The following is a 25,124-nucleotide window of genomic DNA, read 5'->3' as shown; positions in this document are numbered from 1 at the left end:
TTTTCACGGCAACCTGGCCTTTTCCAAGCTTGCTCTGGGATGCTTTGCGTGGCAAACTGTGGCTCTTGGAACATCTTTCTAAAAAACACCCATCGCCTGACATTACAAGGGTTCATCTGAACATGCATTTGGATGCCCATTACTTCACTGTGTTACTATTTTGTTTTCATTTACTTTACATGCTTTTTTTCTGTTCATTATGTAAAACCCAAGAGCACAGACATTTATGTACAAAGTTTGATGTCTGTACATTTTTAAGTAACGTTATAATAAACATAATTGATGTCTTAAAATGCGACCTATTTTTGAGCTATCAGAGGCCACGGTTCTTTAAATCTAGGAGCCTGTTATTTCTAAGACGCGTGTCCCTCACGTCTCGTGACACTACAGAAAATCAATGATCCGTCTCAGTAGGGCACGATGCTACGGGAAATATAATCATTCCATACAGTTGTTCCCAAATCATTAACCCCCGCTCACCCAGAAGGCTATGGGAATCCAAGCTCCTAACTAGGCAGCATCAGAGGCAACGTCTCAGAAGTCAAGTATTATTTGCTCTCCCAATACTAGAGCTTAAATGAAACCATAAAAGCTATGAAACCCCAAGTTCAAGTCCCAGCATTGCCATGAACCTGTGAAACCGTCTCACCATCTGTAAATCACACAAGTTGGACTAGAGGGGTGGCCAGACTTTTTCTGGAAGGGGCCAAAGAATCAATATTTTCTGCTTTGTGAGCCTTAGCGTCTCGTGTGTGGTGGGAAAGCCGCCATGAGCAACACGTGAACGGATGCATGTGGATCTGTGCCAATAAGACTTTGCTTCTGGACACTGAAATGTAAACTCTGTAATTTTCATGCGTCATGACATATCAGGCCTCGTTTGATTTTTTTCAACCATTTAAAAATGGTACAGGGCTTCCCTGGTGGCGCAGTGGTTGGGAGTCCGCCTGCCAATGCAGGGGACACGGGTTCGTGCCCCGGTCCGGGAGGATCCCACATGCCGCGGAGCGGCTAGGCCCGTGAGCCATGGCCAATGGGCCTGCGCGTCTGGAGCCTGTGCTCCGTAACAGGAGAGACCACAACAGTGAGAGGCCCGCGTACCACAAAAAAAAAAAAATAAAAATAAAAATAAAAAATAAAAAAAAAAAATAAAAATGGTACAGATGAACCTGTTTGAAGGGCAGGAATAGAGGCGCAGACATAGAGAACTGACGTGTGGACACAGTGGGGGGCCGGGGGAGGGAGATGAATTGGGAGACTGGGATTGACGTATGTGCACTGCTCTGTGTAAAACGGATAGCTAGTTGGAACCTGCTGTATAGCACGGGAAGCTCAGCTCTGTGCTCTGTGCTGACCTAGATGGGTGGGATGCGGGGTGAGAGGAGGTCCAAGAGGGAGGGGATATATGTATACATATAGCTGATTCACTTCGTTGTACAGCAGAAACTAATACAACATTGTAAAGCAACTATATCCCAATTAAAGAGAAAAAGAAAAAAGAAAAATGTAAAAACCGTTCTGGGAATTCCCTGATGGCCCATTCCCTGGTGGACCAGTGGTTAGAGCTCAGTGCTTTCACTGCCGAGGGCCTGGGTTCAATCCCTGGTCGGGGAACTAAGATCCCGCAAGCCGCGAGGCAGGGCCAAAACAACAAACAAACAAACAGAAAAACCATTCTTAGCTCAGGGGCCTTACAAAAATAGATGGTGATGGAGGATCTGGCCCATAAGCCACGCCGCCCCCTGGACTGGACAATCTCGGGGCCCTTCCACAACTGACTTTCCAAGATGCTCTGATTCTCAATCCACATTTTCAACCTGCAGATATTTCAGTAGCTCTAAAAATGACCCACCAAGTGGGCATATATCTGGAAAAAACTCTAATTCAAAAAGATACATGGACTCCTATGTTCATAGCAGCACTACTCACGATAGCTGAGACATGGAAACAACCGAAATGTCCACGGACAGATGAATGGATAAAGAAGGTGTGGTACATGTATACAGTGGAATACTACTCAGCCATAAAGAAGGACAAAGTAATGCCATTTTCAGCAACATTGATACAACTAGAGATTATCATACTAAGTGAAGTAAGTTAGAAAAAGAAACACAAATACCACATGATAGCACTTATATGTGGAATCTAAAATATGGCACAGGGCCTCCCTGGTGGCGCAGTGGTTGAGAGTCCGCCTGCCGATGCAGGGGATACGGGTTCGTGCCCCGGTCTGGGAGGATCCCATGTGCCGCGGAGCGGCTGGGCCCGTGAGCCATGGCCGCTGGGCCTGCGCATCCGGAGCCTGTGCTCCGCAACGGGAGAGGCCACAGCAGTGAGAGGCCCGCATACCGCAAAAAAAAAAAATAAATAAAAAAAATAAAATAAAATAAAATAAAATAAAATAAAATATGGCACAAATGAACCTATCTACGAAACAGGAACAGATTCACAGACACAGAGAACAGACTTGTGGTTGCCAAGGGGGAGCAAGGGAGAGAAAGGGATGGAATGGGAGTTTGGGGTTAGTAGATGCAAACTATTACATTTAGAATGGATAAACAACAAGGTCCTACTGTAGAGCACAGGGAACTATATCCAAACTCCTGGGATAAACCGTAACAGGAAACAAAATTTTTTTAAAAATGTATATATGTGTATAACTGTCACTTTGCTGTACAGCAGAAATTAACACAACATTGTAAATCAACTATACTTCAATAAAATAAAATTTTAAAATATTAAAAAATAGGGACTTCCCTGGTGGCGCAGTGGTTAAGAATCTACCCGCCAATGGAGGGGACTCAGGTTTGAGCCCCGGTCCGGGAAGATCCCACATGCCGAGGAGCAACTAAGCCCGTGTGCTACAACTACTGAAGCCCACGCGCTCTAGGACCCGCGAGCCGTAACTACTGAGCCCATGTGCTACAAGTACTGAAGCCCGCACGCTTACAGTCCATGCTCCACAACAAGAGAAGTCACAGCAATGAGAAGCTCACACACCACAATGAAGAGCAGCCCCCGCTCACCGCCAACTAGAGAAAGCCCGCGTGGAGCAACAAAGACCCAACGCAGCCAAAAAAAAATTTTTAAATACAATTACATCTGAGGCTCAAATCCTGTTTCTGTTTGGACAGCATGGCTTTTTGGAGTGAAGACCATGGAGGAATAATTCATATAAAACTCCGTACACTACAGAGTTAAACCTGTCCCTATGGGCACTCAAAGTTACTAAGCTGTTCTTAGCCCCTTGCCCATAAAAACAAAATAACGGGGAGGGAGGATGAACTGGCAGAGCACAGAGGATTTTTAGGGCAGTGAAACTATTCCGCATGGTACTGTCAAGGTGGATACATGTCCGTATGTATCTGTCTCAACCCATAGAACATACAAGACCAAGTGGGAACCCTCAGGTCAACTACAGACACTGGGTGATAGTGACATGTCCATGTAGGTTTCTTGATTACAACGAATGTCCCACTGGTGGGGGACGGTGATGATGGGGGAGGCTGTGTCCACATGGGGGGCAGGGGCGTACGGGAAACCTCTGTACCTTCTGCTCAGTTTTGCTGTGCCTAAAACTGCTCTCAAAAAAAATAAAGACTATTAAAGGACTTCCCTGGCAGTCCAGTAGTTAAGACTCCTCACTTCCAGTGCAGGGGGTGCTGGTTCGATCCCTGATCTGGAAACTAAGATCCCACATGCTGTGCGGCACAGCCAAAAAATAAAAACAGAAAACAAAAAGAAATAAGCAAAAAACAGTCTATTAAAAAAAGTATCTTTGGGGACTCCCCTGGTGGCACAGTGATTAAGAATCCGCCTGCCAATGCAGGGGACACGGGTTCAAGCCCTGCTTCGAGAAGATCCCACATGCCGTGGAGCAGCTAAGCCCGTGCGCCACATCTACTGAGCCTGCGCTCTAGAGCCCTCGAGCCACAACTACTGAGCCCACGTGCCACAACTACTGAAGCCCGCGCGCCTAGAGCCCGTGCTCTGCAACAAGAGAAGCCACCACCATGAGAAGCCCACACACCACAACAAAGAGTAGCCCCCGCTCGCCGCAACTAGACAAAGCCCGTGCTCAGCAGCGAAGACACAATGTGACCAAAGATAAATAAATAAAAATAAAATAAAAAATTTAAAAATTACAAAACAAAGTATCTTTTTACTTTAGTGCAATCATAGAATTGTAAACTCTTATTAGACAGAGTTCAGCCCAATGGTTCCCATCTGCGGGTGACTCCGCCCCCTCAGGGGACACTGGGCCATGTCTCAGGCATCTGTGGTTATCAGGACTGGGGGCTCCTGGCATCGAGTGGGTGCGGTCCAGGGAGGCTGCTCCACACCCCACAGTGCCCAGGACAGCCCCCCAGAGAGGATGACCGGACGGACCCCCAGTGTCCACACTGCCCAGGAGGAGAAGCCCTGCCTTAATCAAACCCATCACGTTAATAACAAGAATGCCTCATATTTACAGAAAATTCCCATCACCTCCTCCAGAGGTGCCTCACTGGATCTGCACAGCCTGGAAGTGGCCAAGGAGGGTGTTCCTGCCCCGTCCTACAGATGACAAATAACCAAGAGCTTCCCCGGGGCTGCGAGGTAACCTGTGACCTCCTCCACGCTCCTGTCCCCGTGAACTTGAAAACTCCCGCTTCCTCCCAGGGGCCCAGTCAGGCCCCGAGTTCTCCATTTTCTGTCAGATGGTGCCAATGCTGACTTTTCCAGTGTTGAGAGAGAGGGAACGGGGGGAGAGGGGAAAAGGGCATTTAGAAACTAGGACCACAGGGCCCCACAAAAGCTGACTCTCACCCCACGAGGGTGAACCCTTTCTGGGAGCATGGGGTAGTGTCCCCCCTCCAAAGATACGTACGCTTCCTAGGCCTGGTAGCTGGGAATGGGACCTGATTTGGAAATGGCATCTTTGTGGGTGTCATCGAGCTAAAGTGAGGTCACACGGAGTAGGGTGGCCCTAAGCCAACGACTGGTGTCCTCAGAAGAGGAAAATGTGGACACGCGTGAGACTTGATAAAGATTCTCTCCTTGACCCGATTCTACTCAGGCTACCTTGAACTTTTCAATGGGACCTCGACGTCTGGGTTCCCATGTTCATCTCTGCGTCGTCCAGTTTTAACAAGGATCCTGCTAAGTTGGTTGATTGAGAACCACCCCCCCCCCCCCGCCGAGCCTCCACATCTGATAACTCCCAATACCTGCTCTGGCTCCTCAGCCCCTCCCCCAGGTGATGTCTGGTCCGGCCACCTGCAGCCGGAATCCTCAGAGGTTCCTTTAACCAGAATCTCCCCTTATGTTTCCTCTTGGCCATTTTCCATCCACGGACCCCCACCAGCTCCTTGGCTACGCGTCCCCACTTGTCCGTGCTGTATTCAGAGTGGAGCCTGGTTCTACACTGAGGTTTCTTTTCCCCGTTGCAATCGTTTCAAGGTAAAGTCTGTTTTTACTGTTCTAACTACTGTCCAGCTCTGGGTTTTCTTTGACAGACACACAGGGTGATGGCCACGTGATGACCGAGGCTGAGACCGGAGTGATGCATCTATAAGCCACAGAGCACCAAGAGTTGCTGGAAACTACCACGTTCCAGAAGCTGGAAGAGGCAGGAAGGACCCTGCCCTGGAGCCCCCAGGGGAAGCGTGGCTCGACCCACACTGATTTCAGACTTCTGGCCTCCAGGACTGGGAAAAGGCAGATTTCTGTTGCTTCAGGCCACCTGGTCTGTGGCGCTTTGTTACGGGGGCCCCAGGAAAGTCACACAAGTAGGCAAAGGCAAGGCTGGCAGGGCCGGGGCCTTATTCTGACCCTCCCAGCCACAGCCTGTCTGCTCCAGCACGGGAGCTGCACGGACTTGGCTGGATGCATCTCCTGTTTTTGATTTCTCTTGACTTTTTTGTCCAACAAATTAAGGAGCTTCTTAAGAAGGCAGGGGCAGGGGTCACGGCCTTGACAACCAAGGACAAAAGATATGATCATTGGTAACTGTCACAAAGCAGAGCTGGTGGGCAGGTTTCAAATTAATTTGCACCCCAGATTCACCTGGCCCCTCGCCTGGCACCTCATCACGTTAGCAAAGACCTGCGGAAACTCACATGTACACACCCATGCACACCCACAGTCATGAAAAGCAAACTAATTGACATGCTGCAAAGATGGGTCATCTTCTTGTCTTTTATCATCTCCAAACAGTTAATTTTCAGAAACTCCAAAAAGGGGAGCAACTTCTACAAATCGGTTTCTCCCCCTCGGCACTGCATCCCGGCATCGACAGGGTGGAGGCCGAGGAGGTGCTCCACAGACACGGTGCCCAGGAGGGCCCCGGACAGAGGATGACAAGCCCCAGGGTCCAGCGTGCCCAGAGAGGGGGGAGACGCTGCCCCCTGGCAAACTTCTCGGTGAAAGCCTTCTCTCTGGCCTCTGCCCCTGACGTCCTATGCACAGGTGTCATCCCCACCTCTCCGCCCCCCAAGAGACTTTTTCCTGTCACCGCGTACCTGGGGAGCTCATGGAACACACAGGCCTGGGCCCCCATCTCTGCCACCCCCAGGGACCCCAACTCAGAGAGCCGGGCCAGGGACAGAAAGGCCCCGGGGCCCTGTCTCTACGCTGCCCCCCACACGCACACAAGCGTCCCATTCACGTGGTGCTCCCGGAGCCTGGCACCCGGTCTGAAGCTTAAAATAGGCACACAACCAGCCTTTGTTGGGGAGAGGAAGGAAGGAAGGAAGGTTTCAGACAAAGGAGACAACACACTGCACCATCCAGGAAAGCTGGGGGGCCGGAGCTGGGCGGGCGGCCAGGAGGAACGGGAGCAGTGGTAACTGGAGGCCAAGTGAAGGTCACTCCGAAGGTGGGATGGGTCCAACTCCCCGGTGCCATCAAGGGCCAAGGGAGCAATCTCGATTTTGTCGAGTGGGTGATGAGCTGGTAAAGGTGGCGGGGAAATGATGAACCAATCTCAGCTTTAGAGAGAAGATTCTGGTCATGGTGGGGGGCTCAACCCATCGGAGCGGGAGAGACCAGAGGCTGATCTGCCAGCTGGGATGATCTGATCGAGAGATGGGGAAACACTTAACTCAAGGGGGTAAGAAACACAGATGGGAGAGAGAAAGGCAGATCCGGGGGGGCTGATGCCCAAATGACCACCCCCAACCTCTAAGCTTCAGTTTAGTGGGCTGTCAAATGTCCAGGAAAAAAGCCATTTACATAGCAGCACGATTCTTTACTGCCAAAATGTGGGAGCAGCCGAGATGTCCACCGACAGGTGAAGGGATAAACACGTGTCCCTCCACACACGGGAACGTCCCTCAGCCACGAAAGGAGAGAAGCCCTGACACTCGCTACCACGTGGATGGACCCTGAGGACACGATGCTCAGTGAGAGAAGCCAGACTCAGAAGGACACACAGTGTGTGATTCCACTGATGGGAAACGTCCAGAACAGGCCGATCCACAGACACAGAGAGTGGCTGCGTGGCTGTCAGCTGGGGAAGGGGGATCAGGGTGATTGCTCATGGGGACAGAGATCTTACTGAGGTGATGGAAGGTTCTAAGACGGGTTTCTAGAGATTGTTGCACAACTCGATAAACGTACGAAAAAACTGAACTGTGTGCTAAAGTGGCTGAGTTTTATGAAATGGCAATTGTACCTCAACTTAAAAAATAAAAGAGTAAGACTTTTCCCCTTTGCAAGGTTCTCAGGGAGAACTGGTACTGTTTCTGTTAGAGTCTCAGAGCTGCCCACAAGCCCCCCTATCCACCAGCTGGCAGGACAAGATGCAACGTCACAGCGTGGACGAGGAGGGGGCGGGATGTGAGTGCCTGGGACAAGTCACCCACCTTTTCAGTGACCCAGTCTGGTCTCTGAGGTCTCCTGGGTGACATACAGAATGAACACTTTTCTCTAGACCCTGAAGAGAGAGAGGGAGACACCATGCCCAAGGGCAGCACAAGAGAGAAGCGGTGAAAAGCAAGGTCCAGAGCTGTTGAAATGAGCATTGAACATGGCAAACCTTGACATCGTCAAGGACGGGGCCTGCAGGAGACAAACCTTCCCAGAACAAAGACGTGGCTCGGCCCATCTCCCTTGGGCTGTGAAGACACAGCAGCCTGTGGGGAGCAATGGAAGGGGTTGAAGTTTGGGTCAACACCCAGCAATCACGCAACTGTCCTGGGTACCGTCCCCTCTAGAAAGCTCCAGAAAGTTCCAAAGTCATGGAGGCCAGGCCCAACCACGCTTTCCTAAGAAATTACACAGGAGCTTCAAGAACACAAATGCCTGGGACTTCCCTGGCGGTCCAGTGGTTAAGACTGCGCTTCCGCTGCAGGGGGCACGGGTTCATTCCCTGGCTGGGGACCTAAGATCCTGCATGCCCCTCGGCACAGCCAAAAGAAAAACAACACAAATGCCATCGGAAATACAATTTTAAAGACGACTATTTGTTTCCAGATGCAAATGAGAAAACCTGTAATAACACTTTGGTGAGAAGAAGGCACGTTTTACACCACAACAGGGTGCACCCAAAAAAATGCTTCCATTCAGTAAGCACGAAGCTGAACTGTCTGTGTGTCAGGGTAATTCATATTCAGTTATCTTTCCCTTCAAACTATAGGGCCCCAGGCTTTAGGAAACATGGAGCAGAAAACAATGGCATCAGTCACAATTATTTGCAGCTGAAGACCAAGAACCACTGAAAGAACTCAAGCTCCTGTAGAAGCCTCCTGCACTAGGTTACAACCAAGGAAACAAATCGCAAATGTAGGCATCTTTCAGTGACTGCAGCCAATCAATTAATCCTATATTCAAGATCAGTATAAGTGTTCAAAAGCCACACAAAAGACCTACCTAGAAAGAAGTCAGCATTTCTAAAATTCTCTAAAAGCAGTGTGATTTTTTTTTTCTTCTCAAAACCAGAACACGAGATGATATAAAAACCAACCCAAATCTGAATGGCCATACTTCCTAAGGATCAAAGGCGAGCTGTGATCTTTAAAGGAGAAAATAACTTAGTTTTGTTTCCGAAAGGTGTCTCCACCAGGGGTGATTCTGCTCCCTGGGGGGAGGGGGAGACATCTGGGGACATCTGTCATTGTCGCACTGGCGGGGCAGGAGTCCTGGAATCGAGCGGATGGGGCCAGGGATGCTACTCCACGCCCCCCAGTGCCCAGGACGGCTCCCCACAGACCCGGCCCCAATGCCAGCAGTGCGATGTTTGCCAGCACTGCCAAGGGGTGGTCCATCGTGAACTCAAGCTGTAAAGCTCATATAATCGTGGCCCAGTGGTCCCCTTCAGGGCACACATCCAAGTGGCTCCTGTGGGGTACACTTCATCAAAACCACCCGAGAAACTTTCTCTTAAGTAAATGTGCTTGTTCCTTAATAAAGCTTCAGAATCCAGGCAGATGCAGGTAGATCTAGCTTTTGTTGTTGTTGTTTTCCCCTCATTTTTAATAATATGAAGAAACAGTTTTCTTTTGCAGATTCTTTTTTAAAGCTCCAGAGGGGATTCTTACGTGCACCCCAAGATTGAGGGACTGGTGTCAAGCTTCAAGTGATTTCTTCCCTCCCCTCCCTGACAACCCAGTAATTCTACCCACCCACCTTCCTCCCCCCCAAAAAAACTTAATTTAGAACATTATTATCAACGCGCACGTACCCTCGCCATGTGCCAGGAGCGTGCGAGGTACACGCATCCCCTCATTTGACCCTCGCAGCCATCCTATGAGGTACCTGCTCCTATTTTATTGTTTCCCACTTTACAGAGGAGTAAGCTAAATCCCCAGAGGCGACACAGCCAAGCAAGCAGCCCGAGTGGACATGGGAACACAGGCCCACCTTCCAGAGCCCGCTACACTCTCAACCCGTGCAAGACCACAGCACGCGACTGAACAAGTCTGTGAACTTGGCGTTTGCCTCGCTGACACCTAGCAGTGGTGAAGGCTCTTTGCTGCTCATCACGCCTGTCTTCTACCGCCCACCTTCCAGCCCCGAGCAACCCCCGCTCCCCAGGAAAAATAAAAGCGCCACCCACTTCCCTCAATATCATTGTCCCCAAAACTCCCACTTTGATTCCGGGCTCCTGAGTCCCCAAATTCCTGAAAAATTCGGTCACCAACACGAGCCTTTCTGCTTCCCCTCTGCCTCCCAGAAACAAAACTTGCAAAGTGTGTCCGAAGCCCATCTCCTGCAGCTCACTGCCTTGCCAAGGGGTTTCTGCCCCATGCCCCCTTCTACACCAGATGACTAGCCAAAGTGGGGGGGATTCCCCTCCGCAATCCTCATAACTGACTTCTAACCGAGATCTCCCCATTTCCTCCTGAATAATCAACCTCCTGCAAAAAGGGGGGGTTCTCTCAGCTTCTATCCCACCTCCCTCCCCCACCCCTCCTTTCTCATCACTCACAGACTCCTAACTCTCCATTTCTCCTGATAGCCCTCGGAAGCTTTCTGAAAAGAGCCTGACCCCCCCTCTTCCCTCGGCTCCCCCCAACTCAGCTCTCTGGCCCTGTGCCAGCTCACCCTGACCCCGAGTTCCTCGATCACCCTCCTCGGCCACCGGGACCCCCAACTCCATCGCAGTCCCCTCCCCAGCTAACCTCGACCCCCAGCTCCAGCCCCTAACTCCACCCCAAACCCCCGGCCCAGGACCCCCTTCAGGAACCCCGACCCCAACCCCTAAGCCGGATCCCCGGCCCCTCCTCACAGACCCCGACCCCCGATTCCGTCCGCAGCCGTTCCAGGACTCGCCACCCGCGGCCGCCCGGGCCTCCCCTCCGCCCCAGCCGCGCCCTGCCCCCGGCACTCGAGGCGGGGGCGGTAGACCCCGGCCCAAATCGCGGCCGCACGCGCCCTTACCTGCGCTCGCGCCACCACGGCCGCCTCAGCCCCTCACGCAGCGCAGCCGAACCCACCACGGGCCCGCGAGCGCTCGCTCCCCTCCGCGGGGGCGGGGGCGGCTCGCAGGGGGCGGGCATTGGAGCCCAACGCGGCCAATCGCGGGCGCCGGCAGCGGGAGCCAGGGCTCGGGGCGGGGCGCAGGGCAGGCAGCGGGGTAGGCTGCGCCTGGGAGAGGGGGTGGGGGCGTGGGGCGTGGGCGGGGCCGGGAGGCGGAGCGTTGAGTGGCACAGCTGCTGGCCACCCGCAAGGGGAGAACGCGCAGGGGGGAGGAGCTATGCTAATATACAAATAGGTACAGTGTGGGGCACCCCGCCGCGGGGCAGCAAGCCGAGTTTCAGAGGTGACTTAGTGACGTCAAGGAGGCGCGAGGCGTTTCGCGAGTTCGAATCCCGGATTGGGCGGCGGCTTCAAATCCGAATCCTACCTCACGTGCTGGGGGAGAATGTCCCCTCCTAATCAGTCGCTTGACCTGCAGGACAATAATAATAACTGCTTCCTCTCGTTGAACGCTCTGCATAAGGCTAGGAGGCGAGACGATATTCCCCCCCCCCGTTTTACAGGGGTGGAAACTGAGTCTCAGAGAGGTTAAACTCAAGGTCATTTGCCCAACCCTGTCCAGGGTTTCTTAATATCCTAACTCCTGGGCCTTGATTGTAAAATGCAGATTCCTGGGCCCCCACCCAAATCGAATGAACCAGAATCCTAAAAGGAACTGAACCCCTGGAATGTGCATTTTTAACATGCTCCCTCGTTGATGTTGGGAAACATTTGTTATGTCTCCAAAAGCACCCAGTGGTCATGGAGGGGAGACTTTCTTATACAGGAGGAAGGAGCCACCATATTCTGGGACTTCCAGAACTTTGTGCAACACTGTTACTCTGTGATCTGAGCTGCTGGCCTCCCAGCTGGGCCCCCCACCCCCAGGGCTGCTGTCATCCCTGCAGGAACCTCCCTGCTCACCCCCTGCAGTGCACAGACAGAACCAGGTGCCTGGGGACAGCATCTCACTCCCCAGCTCCATCCCACAGGAGGAATTACTGTCTGCACAAGGGTTGCAAACTGGTGGCCTCCAAATGCTGTAAAGTTCGAAATTCGTTGCCAACATTTAAAAATCAGGTTGTTTCACAAAAAGAAATCCAGATTTCCAGGCACTCTTGAAAAATCAGGTCTGGCGATTCTTGCAGCCCCAAAGACAGATTAGGGCAGGGCTGGGGTGAGGCAAGTGAGGCACTTTTCTCAAATCCTGAACCTAAAGGGGCACCCCAAAACACTCACCATCCAGATAAATACTATATAAATGCCATATTTTAAAAAGTCAAAATAAATGCAGAAATAATCCATGATGAACAAAGTAACTAAAATTTTAAAGAAAGACAAGATTTGATTCTGTGCTTGTGCAAACCACCTCCTTTGCTACTCTCTAGCCCCAGCCCTGTCAGATCCTGTCTTTATTTCAAAAATAGTGTTCATCATGGCTTCCTTTACATTAAATATTGCAGTAAAATATGTATCTAGATGGCTGCGTTTTTTGTCACACGTGGCGAGTGCCTCACTCTCTCACCCTAGTCCTGGCCGTGTTTATAAATTCACAAAATTTGCCCTGAGCCATTTAGTGGATGGGAAAACTGAGGCCCTGCAGGTTTGTTTGTTGTTGTTGTTCTTTTAATTTTTATTGGAGTATAGTTGCTTTACATCCTGCAGGTTGTTCCCCAGGTACTATGAGGGTCATAGTGCCTGCCCGATCACCTCAATGGCTGCAGGAAGTACAGGGTCCAGCAGGGCTGGTGTGATCTCTTGTGGGGGTCACAGGGGAGAAGCACTGAAATGTTCCCATGATGCCCCGGAGTCCTCGTCACAAAAGTCCGAACTCTTCCCACAGACCCATCCCTCACCCCCATCTTTCTGGTCTCTCATCCTTTATAGGTGGCGAGCTGACCTCCCCATCCCAAAAAAGGCTCACTGTTGGGGAACGCGGAATCCACTTCTTTATTGCAGGAAGACTATTTGTAGAGCAAATGCTACACAGACCCCACAGCGGGGGGCGGGGGGCACCCACATGCGGGAGGTGAGGGGGCAGGAGCGGGGACAGCAAGCATGGCCTGGTACGGTCCCTAGACCCAGCGGTGCCGAAGCAGGACGGGCCAGCAGCTGGGGTAGGCTCTGGGCCCCCTCCTGTTGGAGAACCCCAGGGTCGGGGCAGGGCCTGGGGCAGGAGAGGTCTGGAGGCAGGCAGAGCCCCAGGGAGATTGTGCTATCAGGGTGTGTCCCTGAGAAAGGGCCGCAGACCCCTGCGCAGCCCCACTTTCTCCGGCACCTTCAAGTGGGAGGGGTCAACACCAGCTGCTGGTGGGCCCTGGACCCGCCACAGGACAGGGGTGTTCCGCTGTACTCAGACAGGATGCTACCTTTTCTTCCGTGGGCCTGTCCACGCGCCGGGCGGTGACACACACGTGCACACACACACACTCTCTCCTTCTCACAGTGGGCCCAGTAAATATTTGCGGAGTGAACAGCCATACAGATGCAGAAGGAAAAAAACACACTGCTACCAAGATGGACACAAACAGTCCCTCTTACCCACGTACAGTCCACGTGGTCATATGACCTCTCTTTCGCGGATGCACATGCGCACATACACACACACGTGCCGCTTCCTTGCACCTAATGACACCAGCGCTGTGAGAGGCCCCAGGGAGAGGCCCAGGAGGCAAGGAGCTGAGGGCAGCTCCAGCCACAGCCAGCAGGCAGCTGAGACTCTCAGTCCTGAAACCACAGGCAACTGAATGCTGCCCAGGAGCACACGAGCTGGATGTGGATCTGTCCCTGGTCACGCCTTAGGATGAGACCACAGCCCAGCTGGCCTCATGCTGAGACCACAAATGTGTGCTGTTGCAAGTTGCTGAGTTTGCGCTCCTGTGTTCCCCAGCAACAGCTGATGGATACAGATGTTGGGCTGAGAGCCCCCTTACGACAGAGTGCAGCAGGTGCGGTGCTCCTCAGACAGTCAGGACAAACAGATCCACAGAGGCTCTCTGCTAAATCCCGTAACCCACTCCCGAAAACACAGCTGTACACAGTCACACTCTTGCAGGTGCCAAGGCTCACACATCACAGGTGTCTGGTCCTCCTGGCAACCACACGACCCACCCCTGCATACACCCTACACTTGGATCACACGACAGACCATCACACACACAGGAGCCCCACACACACGCTTAGACACAAGCCATCCGCCCAGCACACCAAGGGGCCCAATGCATCATCCCATGCGTGCCCCCCACCCCACCCCAGGCCTACAGGTCACCTTCATACTGTCCGACACGGCCTCACTGGGTCCCATGAGTGTGGTGACATCTAGACACTCACAAAAACAGAATCTCACGGTGGTGGCGGGCACACCCTGACTTCAGGACCCACACCTTCCTGGGTGCGCCCCCACGGAGGGCCCCGTAGGTGGGAGGAATCGGGCTGGGCAGAGCTCTGCGTCTAGCCCCTCAGAGCCTGCCGGTGCTGGGTCCGGATGCCTGCCTCTGGACGGGGCCCGGCAACCCCTCACCAGCACCCCAGGTCCCCTGCCCTGGGCTCGGTGGCGACAAACTGTCTCGATCTCTGTCTGCAGGCTATGTCCGGGAAGGCCCTCCATATTCATTCCAGACAGTCCCCTGGAGCTGTGCCGCAGCCATCAGTGGGTCCCGGGCCTCCATGCCTGCACCCCAAGCCCAGGCGGGGCGAGGAGTGAGATTCCGGGCTGGCGGGGCACTGCTGTGAGCCCTGTGGTTATTGCCTGGCAGCCTGAGACCCAGCCCGCAAGGCCCCCCACCAATCCATAGGGACGGGGGTGAGAGGGGTGGTCTGGGACCTGGGGAGGGGGGCACAGGTCAGAGGTCATGAGGGATGGAAGGGGGAGGGGAGTGTATGTCAAACACCAAGTAGGAGAAAAGAAAATCTGAGGTCCATGTGCATTTCAACTCCCTCCTCCCCGGCAAGGTCACAGTGATATAATGTAGGGGCAGGGTGCAGGTCTGGCTGGGGGCACCCAGGGGGCAGAGTCAGAGGTGGGAGTCCTGGGAGACACGGAGATGGAGGAAAAACCGGCTTCCTCAGTCCCTATGGGGACAGGCAGCTTCCCCCATTTTCCCATGTGCAGATCAAGGGGGCCACCTCCAGAGCTTGGCTTTGGCGGGGCGTACAGACAGGACGGGGCGGGGTGGAGCAAAGAGGGAGGGGAGGGCAGAGTGGCGTGACAGAGCTGGGTTGGAGCCCCAGGTCTGCCACAGGCTCGGCAGGGCCTCATCCCCCGCCGGAGATGTTGGAGGGAAAGAAGTGGAAGAGATGGTGGGGGGAGGGGAAAGAAGGAAGAGGAGAGGGAAGAGGAGGGGGGGGTGGCAGCGGGGGCACAGGACGTGGGGAGAGGCCTGGGGCCAGGACAGCGGGGCGCCGGCGGTGGGCGCTCTGGGCTCACATGAGGACGCATTTGCCCTTGATGCGGTCTGTCCTCTTCTGTTTGCTGGAGCGCTTGCCATCGATGTTCAGGCTCATGTTCCGGCGTGTCTCCAGCGTGAGCAGCTCCTGGAAGAGCTCTTTGACGTTGTAGTTCATCTTGGCCGATGTCTCCATGAAGGCGCACTTCCACTCCTGGGCCACGGCCTGGGCCTCGCGGGTGTCCACCTCCCGCTGGGTCTCGTCGCACTTGTTGCCCACCAGCATGACGGGGATGTCCTCCACGCTGCCCTTGATCTGCACGATGAGCTTGTAGATGGGGCCCAGCTCCTCCAGCGACTGCTTGCTGGTGACCGAGAAGACCAGGATGAAGGCGTGGCCCTTGGAGATGGACAGCCGCTGCATGGCCGGGAACTGGTGGCTGCCCGTGGTGTCGGTGATCTGCAGCGTGCACACGCTCTTGTCGCAGCTGATGACCTGCCGGTAGGTGTCCTCGATGGTGGGGATGTAGGTGTCCCGGAACGTGCCCTTGACGAAGCGCAGCACTAGCGAGCTCTTGCCCACGCCGCCCGCCCCGAACACCACCACCCGGTAGTCATTGCTCTGTTCAGGCATCTTCCACGCGGGGGTGCGGGGTGGGGCCGGGAGGGCTCGCTTCAGCTGCTAGAACCCCAGACCGACCCTGCACAGAGAGGAGTGTCAGACAAGAGCGACCACCCACTTGGGAGGGGGTGGGAAGGTCGGCTTCTCAGAGGAGCGGCATTTCTCCTGCATCCCGGTTGATTTGGTCGACTCTGCCATTCTGCCCTGCACACAGGCTCAGAGCCAGACCCTCTGCCTGTCTGCTTCCCCTCAACGAAATCTGGGGCCTAAACTCCTTCCCCGGGCGGCGGGGGTCTCTGGGCTGGAAGAGGCATGGAGATGCCAGCGTGGGGTGCACACCAACTGCTTTCTCCACCTGCATGCTCCCCCAGCCCCCAGGTGGCACTGGCTTTTCCCTGGCTTTGTGACCTGGGCAAGCTGCTTTGCCACCCTGAGCCTCAGTTTTCTCCTCTTCAAAATAAGTAAAGGAGTCCCTCTCTCCGGCCATCACAGGCTCCCTGCTCTCACCCCAGCCCAGAGGTTCCTCAACCTCATGGGAGCTGTGTGGTAGGGCATCTTTAAAATGCAGATTGCAGGGCCTCAGCCCTGGAAGTGGTGAATCCTTTGGTTCAGGGCCACAGCCCTGGGAACTTGCATTTTAAAGCTCTTCTCCTCCCCTTATCCCATAACTGTGATCCTGGTGCTGGAGGTCCAAGAATTTGCAAATCATGAAGCGGGTTTCCCACAGCAGCCCAGGCCGTAGATAAGAAAAGTAAAACTTAGCCTAAAGAGAGAAAGCCTCACTCCCTGAACTCCAAACCCAGACTATGGTCTGGCCTGCCCTGGCCTCCCGCTCAGGTCTGATGTGTCCATAGGAACAGAACTCCCTGCGAGGGGGTCCCCTTCTCCCCTCTCCCCTACCCTGTGCTCAGAGAGGTCCAGTGACCTCGCGAGGTCACACAGCACAGCAATTCCTGAAATGATGGAGGTGGGAGAAGAACCGTGACCTGGGGGTGGGAAGGCAGGAAGCCTGTCTCCAAGCATCTGCATCCTTACTTATAAAAACAGCAGAGCCCCCTTCCCTGCCTCCTTCTCAGCCATCTCTGAGGGTCCCTCAACACGGGGCGGGGTCTAGAATGGGATAGAGAAGATATGGCAAGATTGCACCCAGGCCATGCTACTTCCCTCAGGTGTGTGTGTGGTGGGCGGGAGCGGGGTCGGGGGGCGGGGAGCAAGACCCAATGGTGTGAAAGACCCTGGCGGTGAAAACCCGGGCAAGTAAATTGATGTTCCTGAGCCTCGATGTTCTCATCCGTGAAATGTGAGCAGTCTCAGTGCCCACTCCACGGAGCTGCTGGGCCAAGCAGCGCCATAAGCTCGATAAAGCCCTTGGCCAGGTGCCTGGCACACAGAGCCCTCAGTAAAGATGGACGGACAGGGTTATCAATCACAAAGGCCCAGGGTGTAAAGCACTCGGCTGGTCGTGGGTTGGGAAGGCACAGTCTCAATGATCAAAAGTACCAGGTTTGTCAAAAAAAGACATACAGAGAAGGTAACAGCCGACACGTACCTCACAAATCACGTGCCAGGCAAACTTGTAGGAGCTTTAGCGGTTCTAACTCGTGGGGGACTGTTTTTAGGCATCTTGGTGACATGCATAGCACTTGGCGGGGGGGCTGGCAGGGCTGCCAGCCTGCTCTGCAGTCACTACCCTTTCCTGAGTGGGCACCCCAAGAAGTGAGCTCATCAGCATGCAGCCAGGCACCGCCACAACTGGCCGAGGGACCTGGGGTGGCTGGTGACCGTCCGTTCTTCCACCCCAGACCCAGCCCTTGCCTCGCTCTGGGTGCAGACCCCCTGGCAGTGCTCCAGGCCTGTCAGCAGGGGTGTCCTCCAGGAGGGGCCTGGGATCCCTGACTCGGAGCCCCATTCAATAACCCACAAACCCACGCCAGGAACCCACCTGGTGCTATTTGAAAACCACCCGCACCTCCCATGGGCTGGGGTTGGGGGAAGGGGGCTGTGGGCACCAAGGCGCAAAAGGGGGTGGCACGGGCTCAAGGTCACAGCAGAGAGGTGGCAGAGCAGAGCAGGATTTGAACCCGGCCCCGGCTGGCTACACAGCCTGGGGTCCTTCCCCTGTGCAAGGCAGCCCACCCTGAGGCTCCCAGGCCAGGGGAAGCTGCCCGGTCCTGGGTTCCCGGAGCCCACTGCTACTGGGAGGTTGGAGCGACCTCAGGTGCAAGAAAGCAGGCCCCAACCCAGGGGAGGGCCTGGGGGCTCGGGCTGCCTGACCCAAGGGGGTCTGACATAGGGATTACCTGACCAGTGAGGGGTTTGAGGAGAGGGGGCTCCCCTGGGCCCGAGGAGGATCTAAGTGGTGGGGGAGGGCCGTCCACCAGAGAAGGGGCTCCTGGATGAGGGCCTCGGCTGGGAGAGGGAGCAGGAGGGCTGAACGGGGCGGTGGTGCGGGGAGACGGGCTCGGGGCCCACTCGATTCCTCCTGGAGGGGCCCTGACAGCGGGACCCAGGGAGGCTCCTGTAGGCCGGAGGAGGGGCTGGCTCGGCCGAAAGGCTGCCGGTCAGTACCGCGGGGGAGGGTGATGCCGGGAGGGAGCTCTCCAAGGTGGGCGCGAGGAGGGCGGCCTGGCCGGGGCCCAGCCGGATTGGGGAGGGGGGTCCGGTGGAGGGCCGGCCCCGCGGCCGGGAAGGGTGGGGCTCGGACAAAGGAGGGCGCGCGGGGAGAGGACCTGCGGGCCTCGCGGGGGGACGCAGCGGGCCCCGGCGCCCCGGTCCCCCGCCCCGGCCGCCTACCTGGGCGCTCGTCCCTGCGGCGCCGCCGCGGCTGCTGCTGGCCGTCTCCGTGTCCGCTCGGGAGCCGCCGCCCCCCGCACGCCCGAGCTGCCGCCGCCGCGCCCGCGCCCGTCCCCGCCCGTCCCCGCCCGCCGCCGGGCGCCGCGCTCCGCCCCTCCCCCCGGCCCCGCGCCCCCGGACAAGGTCACCGCCGCCCCATCTGGACCCCCGCCCCGCGCCCCCGCCCGGTGAACATCGGTTCCTGCCAGGGACGCCATAGGGGTGGGGTCCTCTTCCCCAGGAGGAAGCTGGCGCACCCCAGGGCCACCGCTGCCGGCCGCTGGGCAAGATGGGGGCAGAGCCGAGGTCACCCAGGAGGAAAGAGAAGGGGCCAGTTGGCAGAACTGCAGACAAGGGGCCTGGGGGAACAGAATGGGACACCCTTGGGCTGGTGGAGGTGAGGGTCCAGGGCAGGGCCCCCCAGCGGGGGGGTCATTGATGGAATGAATAATCAATCAATCAATAGATGTATGAGAAGGCAGAGGTGGCCCAAGGGGGCTCGGGGCAGTGGGGATGTACCTGGAGACTAGTCCCCATCCCGGGGGATTTGTCCTGGCAGGGTGGGACTTGGTTTGGGTTGGTGCCCCTAAGGGCAGGCCACCAAGGCAGAGATGGCAATTGGGCCCTTGAGCTGGGCGAGGGTGGGGAGGAAGGGCAGTTGCTTTTGAAGCTGGGGTGAACAAAGGGAGCAAAGCGGAATGGATTTGCAGTTTTCTGGTAGGAAAATGTTATCTTCATCAAACAGGAGTTGTCTCTGAGAATAAACGTTTGCCTTTGGGAAGCGTCTGTGCGGTTGACGTCTGTGTGTCCACATTTAAGCCAACAGGGTACCATCACCCCTCCCTCCTGAAGACTGGGAGGGTGGAGACTCATCTCAGAGAAGACTGGGCTTTGGGAAACAGCAACTGAACCAGGCAGGGGTGGGTGTGAGAATGCCCCAGGGCCCAAGCCTGTTAGAAGCAGGTGCCCCTCGATGGATAGGCAGACACTAAGGGTCCCACAAGGAGGGACTTTCTGGGGTCAGAGCAGTCGGAGGGTGAAAGAGGCTCTTTGTAGGGCGGTGAGCTCCCCATCATGAGGTGTGCGAGCAGATGGTCGGCTGGAGCCCAAGGGCTCCTCTGGCTCTCGGCTCCTTCATTTTTGCTGACCCAACTTGTCTGTGGCTCTGGCTGTGCCAGACCCTTCCTGCTCCCTTGGAGAGGTGGGCACTGCCCCCAAGACCATCTGGTTCCCCCAGAGGCCGGGCCTCTGAGGTTCGTCCTGCTTTGGGGGCTTGAAGGGCCCCATTTCTCCCTGATTCAACCCCTCCACTGCACCTCCCGGCCTCTAGCACCTGGACCATCCCACCCGCCTCCTTCCTGGCCTCCCAGAACAGCCCCCTCCAGCCCTCCTTCTACCCTGGCCTTCACTGCACAGACTCCCCTGCTCTCATGCCACCCGTGGCTTCCTTCACTTCCGGGTCAAGGTCCAGCTTCTCAGCCTGGCGTTCAAGCTGCTCCCGACCTGACTCAAGCTCTCCTCCGGTTCCCCATCCAACCCCGGCTGCCTGGAGCTGTTCCCCGGATACACCCCACTCCTGCCCTGTCCTAAGCCATGTGGGGCACCACAGAGGGTGGCCTGGCCCCAGCCCCACATCTCCAGGCGCTCTCAGCCAGCAATGGAGACAGCCCTGTGGATCTCCGCATCCCGGCCAAGCACTCCTCTGAGCCTCAGTCTCCCCATCTGTGAATGAGGATCACCATTGTCTTGCCTCCCAGGGTTGCTGGGAACGATCGATCAGGCATGACGTCCACCGTCCTGAGGCTGCCGGGCACACAGGCGCTCAGAGATGACAGCCCCGCTCCCTCCCGCTCCGGCTGCCTGCCTGCTTCCATCTCTGAGTGACCAGGGGCACTGGGCCGGGCCTCCAGCCTTGGGCCGGCCCTCTGCTCCTCCAGGCACCAGCCTAGGCCGGGGCAGGCTGACTCATGCCTAGGAGTGTGGGCACGCTCCACTCTGCAGCTACTATTTATAGCTCCCAGGCCAGGCTCCCGGCCGGATGAGCCAGGAGAGGACAGGCCCCAGAGTCCCCCCCTCGCTCTCCCAGGCACGGGGATCAACGCCCACCCGAGCACCCCAAACTAGGACAGCAGTCCCCCTTTCCCACGGCCGGCCAGGAGAGCCCTGGCCTTCATGCACCAGTGCAAGAGAGGGTTGGGTTTTATCAGCTCAGAGAATGGGATCGGCTCCCCTGGGGTGGCCCAGCTGGGAGGAGACCGGGCTGGGGCTGGAGCTCAGGTCCATCAGGCTCTGAAGCCACAAGCCAGCCTTTCTGCTGTCCCAGGCTCTCTGGGGGTCTGACCCAGGGAGGCACACCTGGCCTTTGGCTGGCTTTGATCTGCAGAAGTCCTCTCAAATGTAAAGGGACAGCCACTCACCTGAGAGGTCCCTGTTCCTCGCCTGGCCTTGCAGCCTATGGGCCTCCTGCCAGCTGCTCCGGGCGGGGGCCGCTCTCCAGACCCACCGTGCAGGGAGGAAGGTGGCTGGGTCTCATGCTCTGCTCTTTCTGTGCTCCTGGGATTAATGTAATTATGTGGGCGAAGCTGAGGCTGGGCGCCACGGCCTCTCACCGATGCTGTTTGGCCCACAGTGGTTTTTTATTTGTTTTTAACTTTGGTATCAACATTTAAAAATAAGAAGGTCATTTGTCAAAACACAGTTTGCCTTAAAAAATGAATGGGCTGGGCTTCCCTGGTGGCGCAGCGGTTGAGAGTCCGCCTGCCGATGCAGGGGACACGGGTTCGTGCCCCGGTCCGGGAAGATCCCACATGCCGCGGAGTGGCTGGGCCCGTGAGCCATGGCCGCTGAGCCTGCGTGTCCGGAGCCTGTGCTCCGCAACGGGAGAGGCCACAACAGTGAGGCCCGCGTACCGCAAAAAAAAAAAAAAAAAAAAAAAAAAAAAAAGAATGGGCTGGTGTCTCGAGCCCAAATTCTGCTCACCAGCTCCTGTGGGAGCTGGACCCTAGCCCCTGGTGGAAGATGCTGGTCCTTCACTGAAGCCACCTGCCTAGCCCCTGGGAGTGGCCTGAGGGGCTCCTCCACATATGGGGCTGTGTTGTCATCAACACCTCTAAGGAGCAGGGTCACTGGAGCCTAAGCCATCAGCAGGATGAACCCCTGCCACACTTGCATCCTTTAACAGAGAGCCGGACAGCTTTGATCGGTCAAAGGACCACGACATGCAGGGAGATCTCAGGGCCTTTGCACAGGCCACTTCCTCTGCCAGAAAAGCTCTTCACCCATCTTCTGACTCCAGTGAGGCCCTCAGAGATTCCCCCCTGACCACACTGCTAAACTAGTCTTTGTCTCCCTTCGTGGCTCTCCCTCCACCTTGCTTATCTTCAGGGCACTTATCACATTTTGTGTCCATCTGTCATCTGTCTCCCTTGCTAGAATGTGAGCTGCCTTAGGTTCTAGGACAGTGGGTCTCCCTTGGGGGTGATTCTGCCCCCAGGGGACCCTGGGCGATGTCTGGGGACATTTGTGGTTGTCATGACCAGGGTGGGCTCTTGGCATTGAATGGGTGGGGCCAGGGAGGCTGCTCCACACCCCAGGGCATCCAGGACGGCCCCCCAGAGGATGACCCAGCCCCGTGTCAGCAGTGCTGGGGGGACCCTGGGGTAGGGCAATGGGCCTCAAACGTGTCCCCAGACCAGCATCCCCTGGGAGCTTGGTAGACATGCAAAATCTGGGAATTCCCTGGCAGTCCAGTGGTTAGGACGCCGGCTTTCACTGCTATGGACCCAGGTTCGATCCCTGGTCGAGGAACTAAGATCGCACAAGCCGTGCAGCACAGCCAAAAAAAAAAAAAGAGAAAGAAATGAAAAATCTCTGGCCCTGCCCCAGCCAAGACTAGCTCAGCAGGAGGCCCAGCCAGTCCCTCAAAGGAGAGGGCATGTGAACCCCGTGGCGGCCTTTTCCTTTGCTTCAAACGCAGCACCTCAGCTGTGCCTCCCAGGTACTGAGTCGGGGGGCGCTAAACGGCCCACCTGCCCATCCCGGCTCTCTCCTGCCAGGCTGGGCACACAGCAATCACTTGGGCCCTCGGCCAGAACACTGCAGCCTGCCAGGTCAGCTGTTCTTGCCCCAGGAGCTGCAGAGGCCTGGAGGGTGTCAGAGGCAGGGAGGGATGGGGTCTCCCTTCTGCAGCCCAATCTGGCCTCAGCCAACTGACAGCCAGAAGAGTTCTAGGGTCTTCCCAGAACCACCCCAAGCCCTGCAGCAGCCCTCTTCTGCCCTCAGGAGTCCCAGCCCAGTCCCAGCCTGCAGGAGGCTCTCAAAAGGTCAGGTGGGTCAGTCACTGGCTCTGTACCAAAGCTGACAGACAGCTCAGGGTGGACACGGGCTGGGACAGGTGGGCTGCATGACCCTCTCTTCCTGGCAAGGCTGAGGGTCCAGAGCTGGTGGTCGGGGCAGGCCTGGAGGCGCCGTGTGCAGGGACACAGCATCCCGTCCGATGCCTGTGTTTCGGGGCCCAGAAGATGCAGACTGGCTGGGAACTGGCGCCCCCTCCCAGGCTCCACACTGATAACTTCTCCACCAGAAATGCAAACAGCGGACAACAGAAGCTGCGACACACTGTTATTACGCTTGATTCAATCAGCGGGTCCTGGGTGCCGCCTCCTAACCTTCTACTCTTTTGTCTCCAGATCAAGGAGGGCGACCCGGCTGACTGCATCCAGCTGTCGCCGGCCCTGGGAGCCCCGACTCCACTCGGCTCGGGGTCGGCGGGGCCGTTGAGAGTGACGCTGTACCAAGGACCAGAGCTGAGTCCTGGCTCAACCCTCCTGCTTGCTGAGCCCCCGCATGGGGCCCCCATAATCGTGCTGCCAGGAGCCTGCCTGGTCACAGCCACGCGGCTAGCGGTGGCCTTGACCCAGCCAGGCACATCCGGATAAAGGTGGTGCCTGGTGTTTTGTGCTGGGAGTTTTGTTTCTTTAAACAGAAAGGCGTTTGTGCTACTTGGGAACGCTCGTGTCCAAGTGAAGGTGGCTGTGCCTGGCTGTCACCAAGCAATACACAGGTCACTAGCAGGCGTGTGCTCCCTCTCCTCCATGAGACACGCACACAGATCTCAAAGCGACACATCCTCGATGGCGCAAAGTTGCACAGAGATGAATGAAGGCTTTTGTGGCCAACGTCCAGTTCCATGTCAGGGCTGGTCCAGGGCCCCAGGTGGTGGGTGACCAACCCACAGGCTTCTTCAGCCAAAGCTGTCACCACGCGGCACCTGTCGTGTCAGAGCGGGTGTGGGGGAGATGGAGCCACTGAGCTGGCCTAGATGAGAAGACCCTGGTCTAGGCTGGACATGGCCACCATGAGCCGGGGGACCTCAGGAGCGAGGTCGGCCTCTCCAGGGCCCCCATCAGATGGGATGACCATTTTTCTTCTTACCTCAGCTTTCAACTTTGATCCTTGGCCAAAGCAGGGAAAGCTGACCAGAACTGACCAAGTGACACCATCATCCCTGTGGCCGCAGGAGGCAGACCCCAGGGCTGACCCTGGACCCTCCAACCACAGCAGACGGGACGGGTGGTGTTGGGGGTGCTGGCGGGGCAGCCTGTGTCTTCTCCTACGACACACAGCATCCCCCAAACTTCTTGGGGTCCCACCATCCCTGGAGGACCTGGAAGCAGTTTTGTTGGATCTGGCAGGACCCTAGAGAGAGGCCAGAGACTGGCAGACAGAGGCTGGGCAGGCTGGGGATCCGAGGATGCCGGGGACCGGGGTGGCGGTGTCTGAGGGGTGGGCGGGGCGCCCCGGGGTTTCCCCCCTCACTGGTGTGGCAGCGCCCTTCGTGGTCTGGAAGCTGGCTTACAGTGAGGGGGGATGATATGACCCTGAAGCCTCCAGTGCAGGGAAGAGAAGGGGAAACGGAACTGATGGGTGGAGAGGCTTGTGGTGTCCCCAGGCATCCCAGGAAGCTGATGGCTGGCGGGAGGGCGGGGACCCTGCAGTGCGTGTGCTTTAGGTAACGGAGGGGAAGGAGTATGGAGTGGGGGAAGCCTGGAGCAGGCTGTTCTGCACCCATGGGGGGGCTTCCTACTGGATTCAGGGGGGACGGGGCCCCTGGGGGACCCTGCCCAGCCCTGTCCCTTGGGCCACACCCTTCTGAAGGCAGGCTCTGGAATCTGGCAACTCCATGACATCCCACCCACCTGGGGCAAAGGTGGAGTGAAGTAGGGGCAGGGGTCGCCAGCAAGGGTGGGTTTAGGACAAGGTGGAGGTGATGGTCCCACGCCCACAGGGGTCACTTTCCCAGCATGGGGACAGGGTCAGGCCATGCGGGGTTCAGACGTGGGTCC

The 25,124-nt window shown here is 56.5% G+C and overlaps 2 protein-coding genes across 2 annotated transcripts in view; both read right to left on the bottom strand.

Annotated features, from left to right (window-relative positions):
- Positions 1-10,960, bottom strand: part of GNG7 (G protein subunit gamma 7) — a 157,546-nt gene extending 146,586 nt beyond the window's left edge. Inside the window, exon 1 of the mRNA XM_082623687.1 lies at positions 10,864-10,960. The gene's annotated coding sequence lies outside the window, so the exon portion shown is untranslated. The remainder of the gene's footprint in view (positions 1-10,863) is intronic.
- A 4,291-nt stretch (positions 10,961-15,251) lies between these two features.
- DIRAS1 (DIRAS family GTPase 1) lies at positions 15,252-18,801 on the bottom strand. Its single transcript, XM_082622013.1, has 2 exons — positions 18,742-18,801; positions 15,252-16,027 (listed from the first exon to the last, which is right to left on the bottom strand). The coding sequence occupies exon 2, from the start codon at positions 15,958-15,960 to the stop codon at positions 15,364-15,366; it is 597 nt and encodes a 198-aa protein (XP_082478139.1). The 5' UTR covers positions 15,961-16,027; positions 18,742-18,801; the 3' UTR covers positions 15,252-15,363.
- Positions 18,802-25,124: the final 6,323 nt, after the last annotated feature.

This window comes from Mesoplodon mirus (assembly GCF_964341445.2).
Source record: "Mesoplodon mirus genome assembly, chromosome: 5".
Taxonomy (NCBI): domain Eukaryota; kingdom Metazoa; phylum Chordata; class Mammalia; order Artiodactyla; family Ziphiidae; genus Mesoplodon; species Mesoplodon mirus.
This window is presented reverse-complemented; position numbering and strand designations above follow the sequence as displayed.

Bases quoted from the DNA above. Each gene is read 5' to 3' on its own strand.
- DIRAS1 (XM_082622013.1), bottom strand. From the start codon at position 15,960: ATGCCTGAACAGAGCAATGACTACCGGGTGGTGGTGTTCGGGGCGGGC.